General features: G+C 35.1%; 2 protein-coding genes across 2 annotated transcripts in view; both read right to left on the bottom strand.

Moving 5' to 3' along the window:
- LOC149227008 (putative UPF0481 protein At3g02645) overlaps window positions 1-19,012 on the bottom strand; it is a 110,888-nt gene that overhangs the window by 35,738 nt on the left and 56,138 nt on the right. The gene's annotated exons all lie outside the window — the stretch shown is intronic.
- Window positions 16,403-18,515, bottom strand: LOC149227011 (uncharacterized). The gene is made up of 2 exons (XM_089375404.1): window positions 18,397-18,515; window positions 16,403-17,348 (listed from the first exon to the last, which is right to left on the bottom strand). Exon 2 carries the CDS (start codon window positions 16,883-16,885, stop codon window positions 16,403-16,405), a length of 483 nt encoding a protein of 160 aa, XP_089231530.1. The 5' UTR covers window positions 16,886-17,348; window positions 18,397-18,515.

Below are 19,012 nucleotides of genomic sequence, written 5' to 3'. Positions count from 1 at the left end.
AAGATTAATGCAATATAAACATTTTAACTCCGTCAAAATAAAATAAAAATTGTTGAAAAGTGTGCAACAAGAAATGCTTGTTGAGAATGCAACAAGATGATGGAGCTTAGTGGAAAGGAGTCGCCTTCACTAAGTGAGCCCGCAGGCAAATTATGGCGCAAGTTCTATTTTTTATCCCAATAGGGATGATCACAGTATGGGTGATCACAGTATGGGTGACCACAGTATGAGTGATCAAAGTCTATTTTTAGACTAGCTGTCAAAAATAGAAAAGTCAAATATTATTGTCTCATAATAATATTTGGACTATAAACTTGATCTTATTCTCTTCGAGCACTTCAGGATGAACTACGGATGTGGTACATGTAGATCCCAGAAGGAAATACGTGGTTACCTATGGGATGACTAATATTTGCATGCAGGACTTAAGTTAGAACTCAAGTGAGTTGAGTTTAATGGACTGGAGGTGCAGTTGATGGAGTTGTGTTCAGTTTAGCTTTGTTAAACTGGTTGTATTTAGTCTAACTGATCAATAGACTAGAGATGAGTTGGGTGAATTAGTTATTAATTAATTCACAAGTTATTAACTCATAATGCAATTATAGAATACATCAGTTAACTTAGTTGCATGTCAGTGCATGTTCAGTTCAGCAGGGACAGGTGTTAGAGGATCAGATTGCTATTAGTTGTGACTATAGCTGTGCATGATGATTTGCACAATCAGAGGGATTGAGTATGCCAATGAATTGGCCAATACCAAGAATTGTAGCCTGTGCTCACGTCCGACACAGTGTGAGTGATTATTTTAAGGTCAAATACGAGTTTGGTAAACCATTCTCATCAATTCTTGAGCAGGTATTGAGCTATGGAGGCAGGCAAGCAGCGGGGGAGATTTGGAGATCAGATCTGAGCTGTATTGTGTGTAGCATGAGGAGATAGTACTGAGTACTTGGGATGAGTATTGTACTATGTATTGTTACATGATTCAATCAATATAATATACAGATAGTTGGGGTTTTTAGCGAGATGCTTTCCCCGGGAAAATATTGTGTTGATATGTGTGATTGATGCTTCTATGTACGCCTGTGAATGTTTCTGCTTCTGTAAATTGATGATCAACGTAGAGGAGGTTATGTATTATGCATGTTCCGCTTATAAGTGTATAATCAGGATAATCTCTGTGAATATGTGTCATATTATTCAAAATTTCTACATGGTATCAGAGCTGCTTGATTTGTAGAAGAGATTTTTACAGGATATCAAGTGAGGATTGATCATCGGATCTATTATTCAGAAAGTGTTTACATTTTATTTCTTCACGCAGAGTCTGTAATCGGGCCAGGTAGCCTCTGGATTCATCCTTCCTTTGGAAGGTGAGATATCCGGTGAATGCCCAGACAGTCAATATTTGTACAAGAAATACTTTGTTCTCACGAATTCTAGATCGGAAGTGATTGAGTTTTTGAGCTGGTGGAATTCGAATTTAATTCCAAAGCAAGAGATAAAACTCAGAAACATTAAGTGTGAGAATGGAGACAGTATGCCCCAGTATCTCACGAAGTTCACCCAATGCCGGGATGAGCTGGGAGGTGGGGGTGACTGTCGAATGAGGATGGTGAGTCTAGGACTCCTTGACCTTCCTAAGAGTTGGCATAGCTACCAGGACTCGGTGAATGGAAGGGAGAAACTACCAGGATAGGAGAGACTTTGGTCAGATCTTGTGCAGGAGGAGATTAGATGGAGCACCAGAGATGGTTCTTCATCCATGCATGATGAGGAGAATTGTGCCTTAGCGAGTAAGGTGAAGAAGGGGAAGCAGAAGGTTTCTCTTTCTGAATCTTGTTCTTCCAATGATGGGAAGAAGGTTGACAAGTCGAAGGTGAGATGATTTTGTTGTCATGATGGAGACTTGGTGGTTGAGAGGGAGCGTATATTACCTCTCAACATGCAGAGCCAGAAGAAGTCTCAGACGATTGTGGAGGAGCCACAATTGGTGCATCAGCTTCAGGAGGTTGTGGAGGAGCCACAACAGGGGAAGCTGAGAGGAGATCGAGTAGAGACATCTACTCATCCAGAGACCTCCAGTAGGGGGAAACTTCGAGCCAGGTGGGCTGAGGGATCGCATGCAGCCATACCTCCAGGTAAGAGGTGGGGTGATGTGGATTGATCGTCCGAAGGAGGAGGGGCAAGATCCTTGAGGTACCCAACCTCTTGGATCAGACCTTGCTACGGGAGCCCCGATGTGTAGTAGCAGGAATTAACTGATTGGGTAGAGACAGATGTGGATGGAGCGGCAGAGAGAGCGACAGTGTAGGGAATCCCAGGACAGCGCATAACTAGCAGGCTGCAACAATGCGAGAGGCACAAGTTTTTTGCATAGTGCTAGGTGGCACAGAGAGGTGTGCAATGGTGCGAGATGCATGGAGATGTTGCAGTAGCGAAGATGTCAGAGAGGGAGCACTTGTCAGCAGCAGGTAGAGCTTCAGCATCAAAGGGTGTTTCTAGCCCAACAGGGAGGTCAGTTGGGAGGTGCAGTGCGGATGCAATGCTGGGAGATAGAACAAGTAGTAGCACATATGCAGTCAAAGATCAAAGCGACAGAGGCTAGAAAATTCAGATATTGAAGAGCATAGAGATGCAAAGTTTTCAGTCGACAGAGGCAATAGTAGTCAGAGACTTTGATGACAGAGCAAGTGGATCGGCCAGATGTGTTGCATGGAGAACATTCCAGAGTTACAGGATCGGGTTTGAGAGGAAGCCTTTCTTGTTGAGAGGGAGTGTTGAAATGTGTGCAACAAGAAATGCTTGTTGAGAATGCAACAAGATGATGGAGCTTAGTGGAAAGGAGTCGCCTTCACTAAGTGGACCCGCAGGCAAATTATGGCGCAAGTTATATTTTTCATCCCAGCAGGGATGATCACAGTATGGGTGATCACAGTATGAGTGATCACAGTATGGGTGACCACAGTATGGGTGACCACAATATGAGTGATCACAGTATGAGTGATCAAAGTCTATTTTTAGACTAGCTGTCAAAAATAGAAAAGTCAAATATTATTGTCTCATAATACTATTTGGACTATAAACTTGATCTTATTCTCTTGGAGCACTTCAGGATGAGCTACGGATGTGGTACATGCAGATCCCAGAAGGAAATACGTGGTTACCTATGTGATGACTAATATTTGCATGCAGGACTTTAGTTAGAACTCAAGTGAGTTGAGTTTAGTGGACTGGAGATGCAGTTGATGGAGTTGTGTTCAGTTTAGCTTTGTTAAACTGGTTGTATTTAGTCTAACTGATCAATAGACTAGAGATGAGTTGGGTGAATTAGTTATTAATTAATTCACAAGTTATTAACTCATAATGTAACTATAGAATACATCAGTTAACTTAGTTGCATGTCAGTGCATGTTCAGTTCAGCAGGGACAGGTGTTAGAGATCAGATTGCTATCAGTTGCGACTATAGCTGTGCATGATGATTTGCACAATCAGAGGGATTGAGTATGCCAATGAATTGGCCAATACCAAGAATTGTAGCATGTGCTCACGTCCAACACAGTGTGAGTGATTATTTGCAGGTCAAATACGAGTTTGGTAAACCATTCTCATCAATTCTTGAGCAGGTATTGAGTTGTGGAGGCAGGCAAGCAACGGGGGAGATTTGGAGATCAGATCTGAGCTGTATTGTGTGTAGCATGAGGAGATACTACTGAGTACTTGGGATGAGTATTGTACTATGTATTGTTACATGATTCAATCAATATAATATACAGATAGTTGGGGTTTTTAGCGAGATGCTTTCCCCGGGAAAATTCTGTGTTGATATGTGTGATTGATGCTTCTATGTACGCCTGTGAATGTTTCTGCTTCTGTAAATTGATGATCAACGTAGAGGAGGTTATGTATTATGCATGTTCCGCTTATAAGTGTATAATCAGGATAATCTCTATGAATATGTGTCATATTATTCAAAATTTCTACAAAAATGACCCATGTTATTGACCTATGGCATTCATGTGGAATATTGCTTATTTAAAGGGGTAAAATTAGACTAGCCTAGATTCATCTTACCTTTGGATCTACTAAGCACCGAGAAGGATCAAATTTCTTTTCACTATAAAAGAGATTTGCAACCTCTCTGAGGGTAATAAACGTGTGCTCTACAACCTAGTATATAAGAGATGTTGTAATGTCTTGTCACGTTTGAGAACCCATGGTTTTGATATATATATATATATATATATATATATATATATATATATATATATATGTATATATATATATATATATATATATATGGCAATGTTTATATTAATAAAATAAAACCCACCGGTCAGCTCTACGAAAGAGAGTCTGAACCAGGAGAGTCTGGCTCTGCAGAACGCTCTACATTGTTCATGCACATTACACAGTAAATAGAAAACATGGTTTTAGAGAAGTTAGAAAAACATCCTAAGAAATAGAAACTAATTCCTATCCTGAGGTTACGTGAACCAACTCTACCTATTCTAGGATATTCTCCATTATCTTCAACACTCCCCCTTAATGGAGAATGGGTTCACAAATATGCCTAACATCTCCCTAAACATTTGAAACTTAAATTTTCCAAGAGGCTTAGTGAAAATGTCTGCAACATTATCACATGTATTACAATATTCCAAATGGATTTCTTTAGATTGCACTTTCTCCCTGACAAAGTGGAATTGTGTATCAATATGTTTAGTGTTTTTGTGAAACACTAGATTGTTGGCCAGTTTGATTGAACTCTGATTGTCGCATCTGATTGTTGTTGCGTCTGTCTGTTCTTCCCCAACATCTTGGAGAAGTCTCCACAACCAAACTGCCTCACACGTTGTTGCACACATGGCTTGATACTCTGCTTCCGCTGAGGACAAGGAGATTGTGTTCTGCTTCTTGTTGCTCCATGTGATCACCCCAGATCCAAGACTGAATGCATAACCTGTTATAGATCTGCGATCATCTACATTTCCTGCCCAATTTGAATCTGCATATCCTACCAATCTAACATCAAAAGAGTCAGTGTAAATAATACCGTAATCTATAGTACCTTGTAGATACCTCAAAACACTCTTCACTGCATTCCAGTGGCTTTCAAGTGGCTTAGACATAAATTGGCTTAGCACACTGACTACATAAGCCAAATCAGGTCTAGTGGTGGTTAGGTAGATTAGACTCCCAACCAGTTGTCTGTAAAGTGTTGCATCCGCTGCTTTTGAGCCATCCTCACACTGCAATTTGATGTTCTGCTGCAATGGTACCGGTGCAGGCTTACACTAATCCATTCTAAACTTTTCTAACAGGCCTTTGACATACTTTGCTTGGGACAAAAATGTTTGACCTGAATCTCTCCAGATTTCAAGACCTAAACAGTATCTGAGTTCACCAAGGTGCTTCATCTCAAACATCTGTGACATCTGTTGCTTGATTTCATCAATTAGATATGTAGCATCACCTGTAATTATCAAATCATCTACATATAATGAAATCAACACTACGCACCCTTGTTCATCTTTCATGGTGTAAAGATTAGGGTCATTCTTACTTCTATTATAGCCAGCTTGTAGAAAAAATGAATCAATTTTCTCATACCACAACCTGGGAGCTTGTTTTAGTCCATAAAGTGCTTTCTTCAATTTACAGACTAAATGTTCTTTTCCTTTCTGGACAAACCCTTCCGGTTGCTCTAGATAAACCTCTTATTTTAGTTCTCCATTAAAAAATGCAGACTTTACATCTAGTTGGTGCATCATCCATTATCTCTTAGTAGCTAAAGCAATTAACATTCTGTTTGTGTTCAATTTAGCTACAGGGGCGAAGGTTTCTTCATAGTCTATCCCTTCTTTTTGTGAGCACCCCTTTGCAACCAACCTAGCTTTTAGTTTTTCTATGGTTCCATCTGCATTAATCTTTGGTTTATATAACCATTTGCAACCTATGGTCTGTTTTCCTCTAGGAAGTTCAACTAATTCCCAAGTGTTATTTCTGATTAATGAATCATATTCCTGTTCCATGGCTATTTTCCATTCACTACTTTCATTTGCTTCTTTATAACTAGACGGTTCAACCAAATTCATCATACTAGTTATAAAAGCATTTTCCCTATATCTTGCAGGCATTTGAGCTTTCTTACCTGATCTCCTGAGTGGTGGGGTGATGATTTCAAACCTTATTCGATCATCATTTATTTCTTCATGCTGCTGCTGTTCATCCATTGCCTTGGTTTGCTGCTAACCCTGATTGTTCTCTGCTTCTTCTTCATCAAAGTACGAAATGTCCCATCCATCATAGTGCTCATCAGGTTCTTCATTATCCTGCTCATGGAATTTAACATCTCTACTAACAAAGATCTTGTGAGTAGAGGGGTTAAATAATTTGTATGCTTTATATGACGAACAATACCCTATAAAAGTACATTTGATGGCTTTTGAGTCTAATTTTCTTCTATCTTCCTTTGCTATATGGGAAAATGATTTACATCCAAATATTATTAAGTGTTTTACTGCAGGTTTATATCCATATAAAGCTTCAAAATGAGTTTTAGACTCAAGACTTCTTATAGGACTCCTATTTTTCAAATAAACTGTAGTATTCACTGCTTTAGCCCAAAAACCATTCAAAAGATTCTTACCTTTAAGCATACTTCTAGCACATTCCACCAGTGTTCTGTTTTTTCTTTCTGTTACTCCATTCTACTGTGGAGTATGGGGTACTGTGAACTGCTGCAAAATTCCATGATCTTTACAATATCTGATAAGCTCATCCTTCCTGTATTCTCCCCCTTGATCAGAACAGAGAATTTTTATCTGTTTCCCTGTTTGTCTTTCAATCATATTTTTAAACTGCTTAAAGTATTCGAATGTATGACTCTTCTTACTTAAGAAATACACCCAAGAAAACTTCATACAATCATCAATAAATAGTAGGAAATACAGTGCACCTCCTAATGATTTTGTTTGCATAGGACCACAAAGGTCTGTGTGCACTAACTCCAGTATATCCCTCTGTTTCTTTTCTACTCTAACAGGGAATTCTTCTCTATGCATTTTTCCTAAAGTACAGGCATCACAATCATTATGTACTTGCTTTAGCATAGGAAGATCTCTTACCATTTCCTTCCTCTGTAGTAACAACAAATCATTGTAGTTGATGTGGCCGAATCTCTGATGCCAAAGCTCTTTTGTAGTCAGGCTTGCTGTTGTCAATGCTCGAACTGGTGCAGGTCTCACATCCAACTTGTACAGACCTCCTGTTCGGATTCTTGTAGCAATTGTCTTCATGCCATCTAGAAGATCTTTAATGTAACAGTTAGATTTTAAAAATTCAACTTTCAAATCTTGATTTGTAATCATAGATACAGAAATCAAGTTCTTTGTTATGCCAGGCACATACATTACATTATAAATTTGTTTGATATTACCATCAGGTAGAATAACAAAAAATTTCCCACATCCTTTGATTTGATGACTTCTGTCATCACCTAGGTAAATCTGTGCACCTTCGTTGATTTCTTTAAAATCTTCCAACCAATGCTTATTCCATGTCATGTGTGTTGACGCTTCTGAATCTACATACCAGATGTCTGCATCAACATTTTCATCATGATCTGCCATGAACAATCTTAAATTCTGCACCTGATCACCATTCGCGAGATGACTTGCATGTCTTTTCGACTTCTGTTGTTCTTCATGATATTTCTTTTTCCTACACTCCCTGGCAATATGACCCAATTTTCCACAATAAAAACATTTAGTTTCAAAGTATTTTTTATTCGGATGCATACCTTGGGTCAGATTTGGCTGTTTCTGTGAACTTGCTCCGTTTTGCTATTGTGGACTCCCTTTCCCTTTGTAGAAGTTCTTCTTTGCCATCAATGCAAGATCGGCACTCTGGGGCTTTAGAGTCGATCTCCTCTCTTCTTCCTGCATCAGTATACCTGTCAGCTCTTCAAAATGCGGGATCTTCTCTCTGGCATTTATCCTAGTGATGAACATTTGATAATCATCAATGACACCATTCATTGTAATGGTTACAAGATCTGTATCGTTCATTGTATGACCAATGTCTCATAATTTGGTTTTCAGATTCTTGATCCTTGCTACGAATGAAGCAATTGTTTCATTCTCCTCCATCTTCATGGATAGGATCTTACTCTTGAGGAACAGAACATGATTTGAAATTCTGATCTCGTACAATTCCTTTAGAATTCCCCGGATCTCGTTAGTTGCCTTACCTTCTCTGATGTGCAGTATAATGCAGCCTTTCACTGACATCTTTAACATTGTCCTTGCTCTACTTTCTCGTTTCTCCCAAGCTGGGACTGATGTTGATCCAACTGCGGGCCTTAGCTCATCCGCATTCACAATCATCCAAGCACTCTGCGCTTCTAGTGGAGTCTACATCTTGAACTTCCAATTTGCATAATTGGAACCATCGAGCTTGTTATGCTCGTTCATGCATGCTTCAAATATATTGTTATTCATCTTGGCGATTTAGAAAAAAAAAATCGACAGGTAAAAGATGTTAAATTTACCCCAGATCTATGACAGAGATAGATCACTGTTCTTCAATGTTATTTGATCTCACAGCACACGCGCAGATCACCGTGGCTTCCTTCTCAACCTCCAGACAACCTTTTGTTGTCAACTACAGCCTTGTTATTGGCTTCTCCACGCAGCTTCTCTGACAGCGACAACCTTGTTCTTGGCTTCCCCTCGCAGCTACAACCTTGTTCTTGGCTTACACGATTGTTGCAGAAGTGCCTATTGTTTCTGTGATGTCGTCACAGTTGTACACGTCTTTCCTGCGACGAAAAAGTTTAAAATTTTGTGCATAGGCACTACAGTGCCCTTGTCGCAGAGGTACACTTAGAACCAGCGACAATCTCGGAATCATCACAGTTATCCGCCTTACAACTGCGATGATCTCGGTTCAAAGGATCACCCACCAGCCAGCGTACAGGTTCCTTAGCCCTGACGCTCTGATACCATGATAAAAATGGCAATGTTTGTATTAATAAAATAAAACCCACTAGTCAGCTCTACGAAAGAGAGTCTGAACCAGGAGAGTCTGGCTCTGCAAAATGCTCTACATTGTTCATACACATTACACATTAAATAGAAAACATGGTTTTAGGGAAGTTAGAACAACATCCTAAGAAATAGAAACTAATTCCTATCCTGAGGTTACGTGAACCAACTCTACCTATTCTAGGATATTCTCCATTATCTTCAACTATATATATATATATATATATGGGTAGTCTCACTTAAGAAATAGACTTTTTTCACATGAATCCCATAAAACGATTTCAAGAAAGAATGTGATTTTTTGGTGTTTAAAATGGGTTTTTGAATGCACAAATGGATTCAACGCCGTGAAAACCCCCATGTGAATTCTACAGATTAAACAACTTAAACTCAAGTTCTTAAAAATCTTTGCCGGATTTTTGTTAAAATTAACCCCAAAAATGTTGTAAAAAAAGTCATTTAGTCTATAAGTCAATATATATATATATATATATAAAGGGATTAGAGGTATCAAATCTCTTTTCACCACTTCAAGACATTTGATCTCACTTGACATGAGTTAAGATGGTTGATTGATTTAAAATAAAGTTTTAATTTAGTTTATTTTTTATGATTTTTTTTGGTAATGTGAATGTATCATGAATTAAGTCTCTTGATACTTTAGATGAATTAATCTTTATTGGTGTTTACTAGTCATTTACTTTATATGACTATACTAATTTTATATTGTACTTCTTGTTTCTTTTTTCCTTTTATTTGGTCAATTAATTTGTTTTCTTATGGAAAAGGTTGAGAACCCTTATCTGGCGAATGTGATCAGTTATATTAAGTGCATGATTTAAGCACCACAACTTTGGTGGAAGGGGAATCAAATTGCTAATAATCTATTGGTACATGATAACATAGTTTTATGAAAAAAAGAGTGGACTACAACTAAATAATTAAACTATCAAAAAATATTCTAATTCATAAAATATATTAATGAAAAAAAAAGTTGAAAAAACATTGTCATTACAAACAATAGAAAGCAAGCAAAGCATGATTATATATTAATAAAAAGCAACGAGATAATGATTATAGGTTAATAAATATTTATTGTTAAAAATAAGTATGATAATGAATGGTAAGAAAGCATTAATTATGGAAAAATCCATATATATAATTTTTTTGGATAATTAATTTATGAGGATTAGTTTGTTTTTTAAAACATTTTTATTAGAAAGAGTACAACGATTAATAGAAAGTAAACCATGAATGATTATAGGTTAATAAATAATTATTGTTAAAAATAAGTGTGATAATGAATGAAAAGAAAATATTAATTATGGAATAATCTATATATTTAATTAATTTAATATAGCCGAAAAAATTGAGGTGAAATCTTGATTTGTGTTATTTAAACTAGTTTTTTTTACTGTAAATATGGATTCAGTGCCCTGAAAAACCCCTAGGGCACTTCAATTGTGCAAGGGTTACCATCAAACTTGTGATTTCAATAAATTATTTTAGAAAAATTAAACCTGGAAAAAAACCCACTAGAAAAACTTCCAAAAAATAGCATTAAAGACAACTAAAATTTTAATTCTAACAATTTGATTTCAAACCACATAAAATAGTCATCCATCAATAAAAAAAAATTAAAAATAATTTTCATTTTTTAAAAAACAAATCTAATATTTAATTTTATAAAAAAACTAATAAATTATACAAATAATTTTTAAAAATTTAAAAATTGATTAAATATGAAACCATTTTAACTTACAATATACTCTACCTTCTACCGATATAAAAAATAAAAATAAAAATTATATTCTACTTCAAAATCATATTAACTCAATTTTAATTTTAATAAATAATTAAAATAAATATACATAATAAAAAATATACCATAAAAAGGAAAATTAATAACTATGATTAGAGCAAATTAACATTAAAAAAAAAAGAGTTTCTATCCTTCCATGTTGATATTTTATTTTCATTCCAACAACTTTATCCATGGCTGCTGACCAGTCAAATCGTACAACTGCTAACGAGTCAAACCTTACAATTTAGATGTGACAATTCAGGTGTCACAACTTCGATTTCACTCCAACGTTTTTATCGATCTCTGCTGACCACTCAAATCCTTCAATTTCACCGTCAATTCAGATCATACAATTTAGCTCTGACGATTCAGTTGTTACAACTTCCATTTTCACTCAATCAACTTTATCCATCGCTGCGAGCCACTGAAATCCTACAATTTGGCTGTAACCATTCTGTTCAAACCTAGGCAGTTTCTTCTGTCATAACTCTTATCGATTGCTCTAGCATCTGCATACTCTTACACATACAAGAAGTTTACACAAATATTTACCCTACAAAGTTTGCACATATTTTAATATTTTTATTGTTGCAGTAATGAGCACCATCCATGTACTCAACAATCGCTACAACAAACATAAGTAGCCAAGACACAAAATGAAGGTAGTATAGTAATATATTTTAATAGTATTGTGTTATTTAATTTATTAGTCATTTAATTTATATAATATTGAGAATTTGTAATGCAAGATACATTATAGGTGGTCAAAACACTGTATAAATTTTGAAATATAAAATTGATTTGAAAATTTTTGATTTCAGCATTACATCATGTATAAAAAATAATAATATTCTCAGACTAGGTCTATACCATCTATAAATTTTTATATTTAAAAAATTGAAATTCCTAAAACCTTATTTTAAAATAAACTTTGCCTATAAACATAATAAAAAGCATTTCATTTTTCCAATTTAAAACTTTTATTTTTTAATACATAGAAAATTAAACACTATAAAAAAACATTTGACCTGTTAAAAAAAATCTATACATTGAATTTCTGCCTATAACACACTTGAAAAGAACCATTTTGAAGAAATATTCTCAGAACCATTCTTAAAAAATATTCTCCCCATTTCTTTTACAAAATTAAGAGGAAAAAAAAAAAACCTGCTATAAATTGTGCATTCTGCCCAACTGTACAGAGGCGCATAAAATAACATCTCTGCCACTACAGAACCCTCACATGCGCTGTTACAAGAACCCCAAATTTCACTGTAAAACTCAAAGTACCCACATGCATTACTGGATCTGAAGCAATCTGTGGGTTTTTGGTTAAAAACTGTGGAGCGCCTCGATACTCATGGGTTTTGTAACTTTTGTTGTAACCTAAACTAGTCCTGTTGTGAGTCCTTCTGTAATACCCATGGAGTTGATCGATGTAGCCAGGCTGCCAGTATTTTCACTCGTTGTATGACCGGTGTTTTGTCATTAATAAGTTGTATGGAGTTTGCATTTACCCTTATGAACTTTATGAACAACAGACAGCTAATATTTCACATTTCAGGCAGAAACCAGAAGGCACATGGGTTCTTTGTATCACGCAGATGGCAGTGCAAAAAGTTAGAGAGCTAGAGAGTTTGGCAAGTTGGCAACTGTTCAATGGAGGTCGTGTCTGCAAACTGTTTGTCAAAAAACCTGTGCAGACTGGTGAAATCCACAGATTCCGTGGCTTTCTGAAGTAAAAGCTGCAGAATAAGAAGGAAATTCAGTGGCGAGTGGCCACTACTTTTCGCCTCAAGATTAGATTCAGTAATTTACTTAGAGATGCGACTTCATCAGGGAGTCCCACGCAGGCCCCCGTCTTCATCCGAACACAGTTCAGAACAATTTTTTGTATCAGCACTAAAAGTCTCATTGTGCCTTGTGCCAAAGGAAATGTCATAAGTGAATAACATATGGAAGACTAGCCTAGATGAAGAAAAACTCTTCCAGCCTAGATGAAGAAAAACATATGCATTATGAATCATTAGGTTTGGTTTCCAAAAATTCAATACCAGATCCAGATTCAGTATCACCTTGTCCAATTTCATTTTTTGCAACAAATTTAAGATTCAAGAATCCACATTAAGCTTTCTGTTTTCCAAAATTGATTTTACTTGCTTCTGATATCATATTGAGAAGAATGGAATTACCTGAACAATTTAAATCAACAAAGAACAATTTTAAAATACAATATCCATCGCATACCTTGAAACAAGAGAGACAATGTATGATAAGTTAAGAAGCAAACCCACAAATCCCTAACAATATGCCCATTCTATGCTTGTTGGGGTTTAAAGTTGGCAAGTTGCCTTAGTTAAATGAGCTCTAAGAAAATGACAGGAATTGCATTTTGTCTCATTTATCAGAAAACTAAAGATAACCATAAACCCCATGGGGTCCACGCCACAAGTTATTTTAAGTTGTTGACCATTAGGTGTTCCATTAAACCAAATGCTACTGAAATTTTGTAGAGCATTCTGCCAACTTCATTTTCATGGGGATCCCACAATAATCTAGGAGTTGTAGGGGACTAGGTCCAAATTGTAAATGAAGTAGAAGAAGTCATGGAGGCTTAGATGAAACTATAGAAAATAAATGTTAGTATTAATGAAGTTGTGGCATAAGAAGCCTAATAGAAGAGTTTGCAACATCTTATATAGTGAGTAATTTTTCAACAAGAACAAACCAGTGGGATGTCACCTCGGAAGAAACTAAATTGGATTGTGAAATATATGAGTTTTAGAGTGTAACTTCAAATTCTTTATTTGGTTAGTTTAGCAAAATTATGTAGTTATTATTTTTATCATTTTGAGCATTATAGGTCATTCATCAATTCATTGTGCCTATAAAAGACAATGTCTGGGTTTGTTTGTAAGATCTAAATTTGGGTCTTATACTCAGTTTTTAAAAGGCCTTACATTGGATTGGTGTCTTTATATCCCAAACTTGACGGGTACATTTGGTAATTTTTAAGAAAAAACTGTCCACAAAAAACACCACATTGATAGCAGACATTTGACAAAACAAATACTTGGAAATTGTAGTATGTTCAATGGCTTGAATGGTTTAATTCTTACAAGGACTATAAATTTCAAAACAATAATAAATCTATCCCGTAAGCTATCAGTTTCTAACGTACATATTTATAATGGTCAAAAATTTATTGACATATTGTTATCCTTTTGTCATAATGTCAATTTATGTAATAAACGAGTAACTTAATCCATGGGGAAACCCACCCACTTATGAAAATTGTCTCAAATCCATCGAAACTTTCACTGGAGTCACAATTTACCCCATCTGAGTGGAACTTGGCCCATGGAACTGCTACGCAAGAAGAACCCACCATTGCAACTACTAGTGTAAGAAGATGCAAAAGTGTGGCTTGTGATTTGTTACCCACAGCTTGAAATGTTGAGAAAAATTAGGAAAAGAACCCTTGAATAGTTTGTTGATTAACTTTAGGTACAAATTTTCCAAACTTCTAAGTACTAAATTGAGCAATTTTACATGAATCCCATGGATGTAATCAATTGAATAAATTCTTATATTTATAACTTCCATACAGACATCCTTTCAACTTCTGGACTAATCTAAGCATTAAAACTGATTGTTGAATTCGTATTGAAGTGTTCATAGACGTGGTCATAACAAACTCCCCTACCTGATGGTGTGTATTGTTTCATCGTTTGAAATATCAACAAAGAATTCTCTGCAAAGAAGATTTTAAACATAAGCATTCATCAACTTCTCATATATGTCTCAAAAAAAGCCAGCATGTTGATGTTAATAGCTTTAAATTCTCGAAACGTAACGACATAAATCGGTGATGGTTCCAACCTGCTCAATGATATTCCAGTCATCATTAGAATATGTATTATTAAGAATTTTCATGGTGTTTACTATTTTTTCTTTAGTTAATCAATATTTTAGCGATTAGTATAGGACATCACTCTGAAAACAACTTAAGGTCAAACTCTCAAAATCAAAACGTTTTGGATGTTGAGCGTTTGAATGTGGGTTAAGAAGATTGACTTCCAGAGCCTGGTTCCCCTCCCTTATCCAAAAAAACTTCACAAGTACCCATAGAACATGGTTTGATGATTAAGTTAACAAGAGATGAAAATATATGATATATACTAAAAGAATTAAGAGACATCAATCATGGATATTTTGATGAAATGCTATACAAGGATTCAAATAGGTGTAAATTAACAGGAGATGAAAATATATGATGTATACTAAAAAAATTGAGGCATCAATTGTGGATCTTTTTATGAAATGCTATACAAGGATTCAAATAGGTGTAAATTAATTTTGTTGAGAAATAATCCTCTTTTCAAGCAAAAATCTGATAAGATTATAGAAAATTCAATCAAGTTTTAAATATATAAGATTTTTGACTTCCTACATGGCTAGATTTCAGGAGAACAATTTTCTACAAGATTAAATGATTCCATTTAAATATATAAAACTACAACAATAAGCACCATGAAAATTCTTGGAGAATGCTTTCACACTCAGAAATGGCGAAAACTATCACCAGGAAGGTTGGAACCATGAACCATGAATGATTCCAACTTGCCCTAGACAATTCTAGCTAGGCATTTATTACAAGTATGCATGGTGACACCTAGTAATAAAAGTTAACAAGTCAAAATATACTAATATGAAATAGACATAACAAGTCAAAATATATGAAATATACAAAAAGAATTAAGTGACATCCACCATTCAACATTCAATGAAATGAAATCCACATGAATTCACAATCACTATGGTGGATACTGAGAATACGTTACTTGAGCAATGAATTTCGAACATTTCCTGAATTTTGAGGGATAAATCTCCAAATTGATAAACATGAACCACTGCAATAGCTACTCAAATATTGAAATAATAAGATATTTGGATATTGGTTGGTTAGAAATTGTGTACAAAATGAAGAAGACCCTACACAAATCCAACGTACTGTCCATTACTTAGTATCTTTTGTCTCTCCAGAAAACATAATTTTCAGTAATTGCTTAAAATTTCAAGAACAAGAATAGATGGACAAGTTATAAACCCATTTCCTAGTTCAACGTATCTAATGTGAGCATTATATTGATGCAACATGCACAAAATAATACCCATATTGACTTAAATAAACAACAAATCAACAAACATAGTAAATGCTCAAAATTTCAAGAACAAGAATATAGGGACAAGTTACAAACCCATTTCTTGAGTTTATACTATCTAATGTGATCATTAAACTAATGCAAAATCCATATAAGATATACCCATATTGACCTAAATTAGCAATATCCATTGGAATATTATATTGTACTCTAGATAAAGATAACAAATAGGTCCAACATGATGACAAGAAAAATAAGGAATAGTAATTGAAAGCAATTCTCTGCCTCTAGGGAGCCCAACTAATTGTCACAATGAATTTTTAATAGTTATCTTCAAGTCTTAGGGCAAGGAAAATGTGTCGTAAGAACAAATAGATCATAGCTACAATAGTTTATGAGTGTCATAAATAGATGATTCAAAAGACCTCAACAACTGCACATATGTAAATTGTTTACTTCCATGGTACACCATGCCAGGTTGATCATGACAATCATTAGTTTGTGTTTCCGAGAACCTGCACAATAGATCTATGGTGCCATGAATATCTTGTGATCTTGCAGCCTGAGGGCCTCTGAAACTACTCCCTTGCAGCATGCCAAATATATTTCCTCCAAAATTTCCCATTTCTCCTGCATTGAAAACAAGTGGTTGACCTTGGTGTTGTTTATCCATATAATTCACAATAGTTACAGGGAACCCACATGTTGCAAGATTAGTAGAGGACCATGGATACATTGTTAGTAACTTTTCTGCTAGAAAAAGACCAAAGTTGTGTTTTACTCCTTGCGTCAATTGTGCTTGAGCTATAAGAGGTTGATCCTCTAGCATAAGTTGATCCGTTGTGAGATTTGACCATGTGTTCATATCGAATGAAGTTGGTCTTGATGACCTTGAGCCGTCGGATTGAATTGACAGAAGAGAGAGAGCACAACTAGAGCCTGAGATTCCTAATAAACCATGTGGGATAGATATAACATCTCAACCTACAAGATTTTCTCTCCAGGAGGATGATAGGGTCAAGGATTGGCCCACATGATCCTTGAAGATTTTCCTGTATTGGTGAATGTCTTGATTAATAGCTCCACCAAGTACAGTCTTAGAACCCTGTAAACGGAAAAGCAACCTTTCATCATTATGACATGAAAGGGTACTTGTTGATAAATTCCCACCCTATGATGATTCATCCTCTTCCTTAACCCTCAACCAAGCTCTTTTTACATATCTTCCAAGTTTGAAATCAATTGAATTCTCCTCTAAGTTTGAAGCTACCCGTGGATGCATGAAATGTGATATAGCCATCAAGATGCTACTAAGTTGTCTATCATTTATTTAAAGAATAAATAAATGTCAGTTTGAAGAATCCATATTCAAATCAACAACAAATGCAAGATAATTACAGTTTTAATCCTCACATTAATTTGGAAGGGGTAATGAAGAATAGAAGAAAAAATCAGTTGAGTTAATCTACACATTTGAAGTTAATTCTCATGTTGTAGCAATGAGATTATCTATAAAAAGGGAAGTTGTATATAAAATTCTACAAACAATGCAAATGGTTGGGACAATGTATTGCTTTGCATGATTTTTTATTCAAACGGATCAAAGTTTGGTTATTATGGAATTGCATCGCTCTCAAACAACACAGGTCTAACTACAAGGGACATCCACTCTGGAATGTAGCCAGGGGGTCTCAATTACATTCAAAGAAAAGTTTACAAAGTAACCCATTCATCAAAGAAGAAATCCTATTGAAAGTTGAAAGTGGTGATTATTTTCTCATTTTCTATGATAGCCAAAATCTTATATATCACACTAGCACCTTCATAGTAATCTAGTATATAACTAACATATGAGTTAAACATCAAGAAAAACGAGACCCAATAGAAAATATAAGATAAAGCATTATCAAAATGATATTATCACTCAAAAATAGAATTGTAAATGGGAATTTGACAAGAACATCATTATAATAGATATCAACCAACATATATAAACAAGACTTGTGTGTTGCTATATAAACATAATTAAATAAAACAATTGTCCTGCTCATATAGTACTTTTAGTTCAACATCAACAAAATTGACTGGAATATTTTTTAGTGGGACAAAAAAGCAAGAAACCAGATAAATTTTTTATGAATATAGTCTATTCTTAAATGTTTTCATGGCACAAAACAAAAATTAAAGACCATGAAACTTTGTGAGACATGAAAATTTGTGAGCTAGATATGAATCAAGAGTTTCATTTTCCATTAACATAAGAGTTTGATTCAGCCATCCACACTGAACAAAAATATGATCAAGGAACTAGATAAACTACACCAAAAAATGACATCATTTACCAATCTTGATTTCTCTACAATACCATAAAAGGTGGAAGGAAATCTTTCTGATTTGATTACTGGTGAATAAGGTTGGGGTTTCCTATGCTACTAGTTGTGGCCAGCTAGATGTCTTCGACAGCTCCACTTTCCTTCATCAAACTCAGACAACATATGAAACTTGTATACAAGTCCAAGGACTTCATGCACCAAATTCTAGAAGATATAACCATCCATGCCAACTAACAACTGCTTCTAAGATTTAGCACAATAGTATCATGGAATAATGGCAAAGAAACATTTAACACATCCATAAAATTATGCCCTAGAAAGAGTTGAATCTTAAAAGAGCTGCAGATATGAATCAATTGCAACAGAAACAAAATTAATGTCCTCATCCATTACAGGAATTTTCCCAATCAAGATAGGAGGAAAAATAGAGGGAAAAACTTGCAATGACAATCATCTTCTCAAATCAATTTGTTGATGATGAAAAATTGATGGTTGACGTTATTGAAAACAAAAATAATTAAATATTAGAACAAGACTATAGCTATCATGTACATGATCTATAATACATGTAGTATATTGTTAATAAATTTGGACGCATCGAGTTGTAAATTGAATGATTTCCTTTCCACCAAAATGTATGCAAATGTGATCAAACACTC

The sequence above is a fragment of the Pinus tabuliformis genome, chromosome J (assembly GCF_031772625.1).
Source record: "Pinus tabuliformis cultivar Carrire ecotype Pingquan chromosome J, CPIR1, whole genome shotgun sequence".
In the NCBI taxonomy this organism is placed as follows: Eukaryota; Viridiplantae; Streptophyta; class Pinopsida; order Pinales; family Pinaceae; genus Pinus; species Pinus tabuliformis.
Note: the sequence above shows the minus strand (reverse complement) of the source record. Positions and strands in the feature narration are given on the sequence as shown.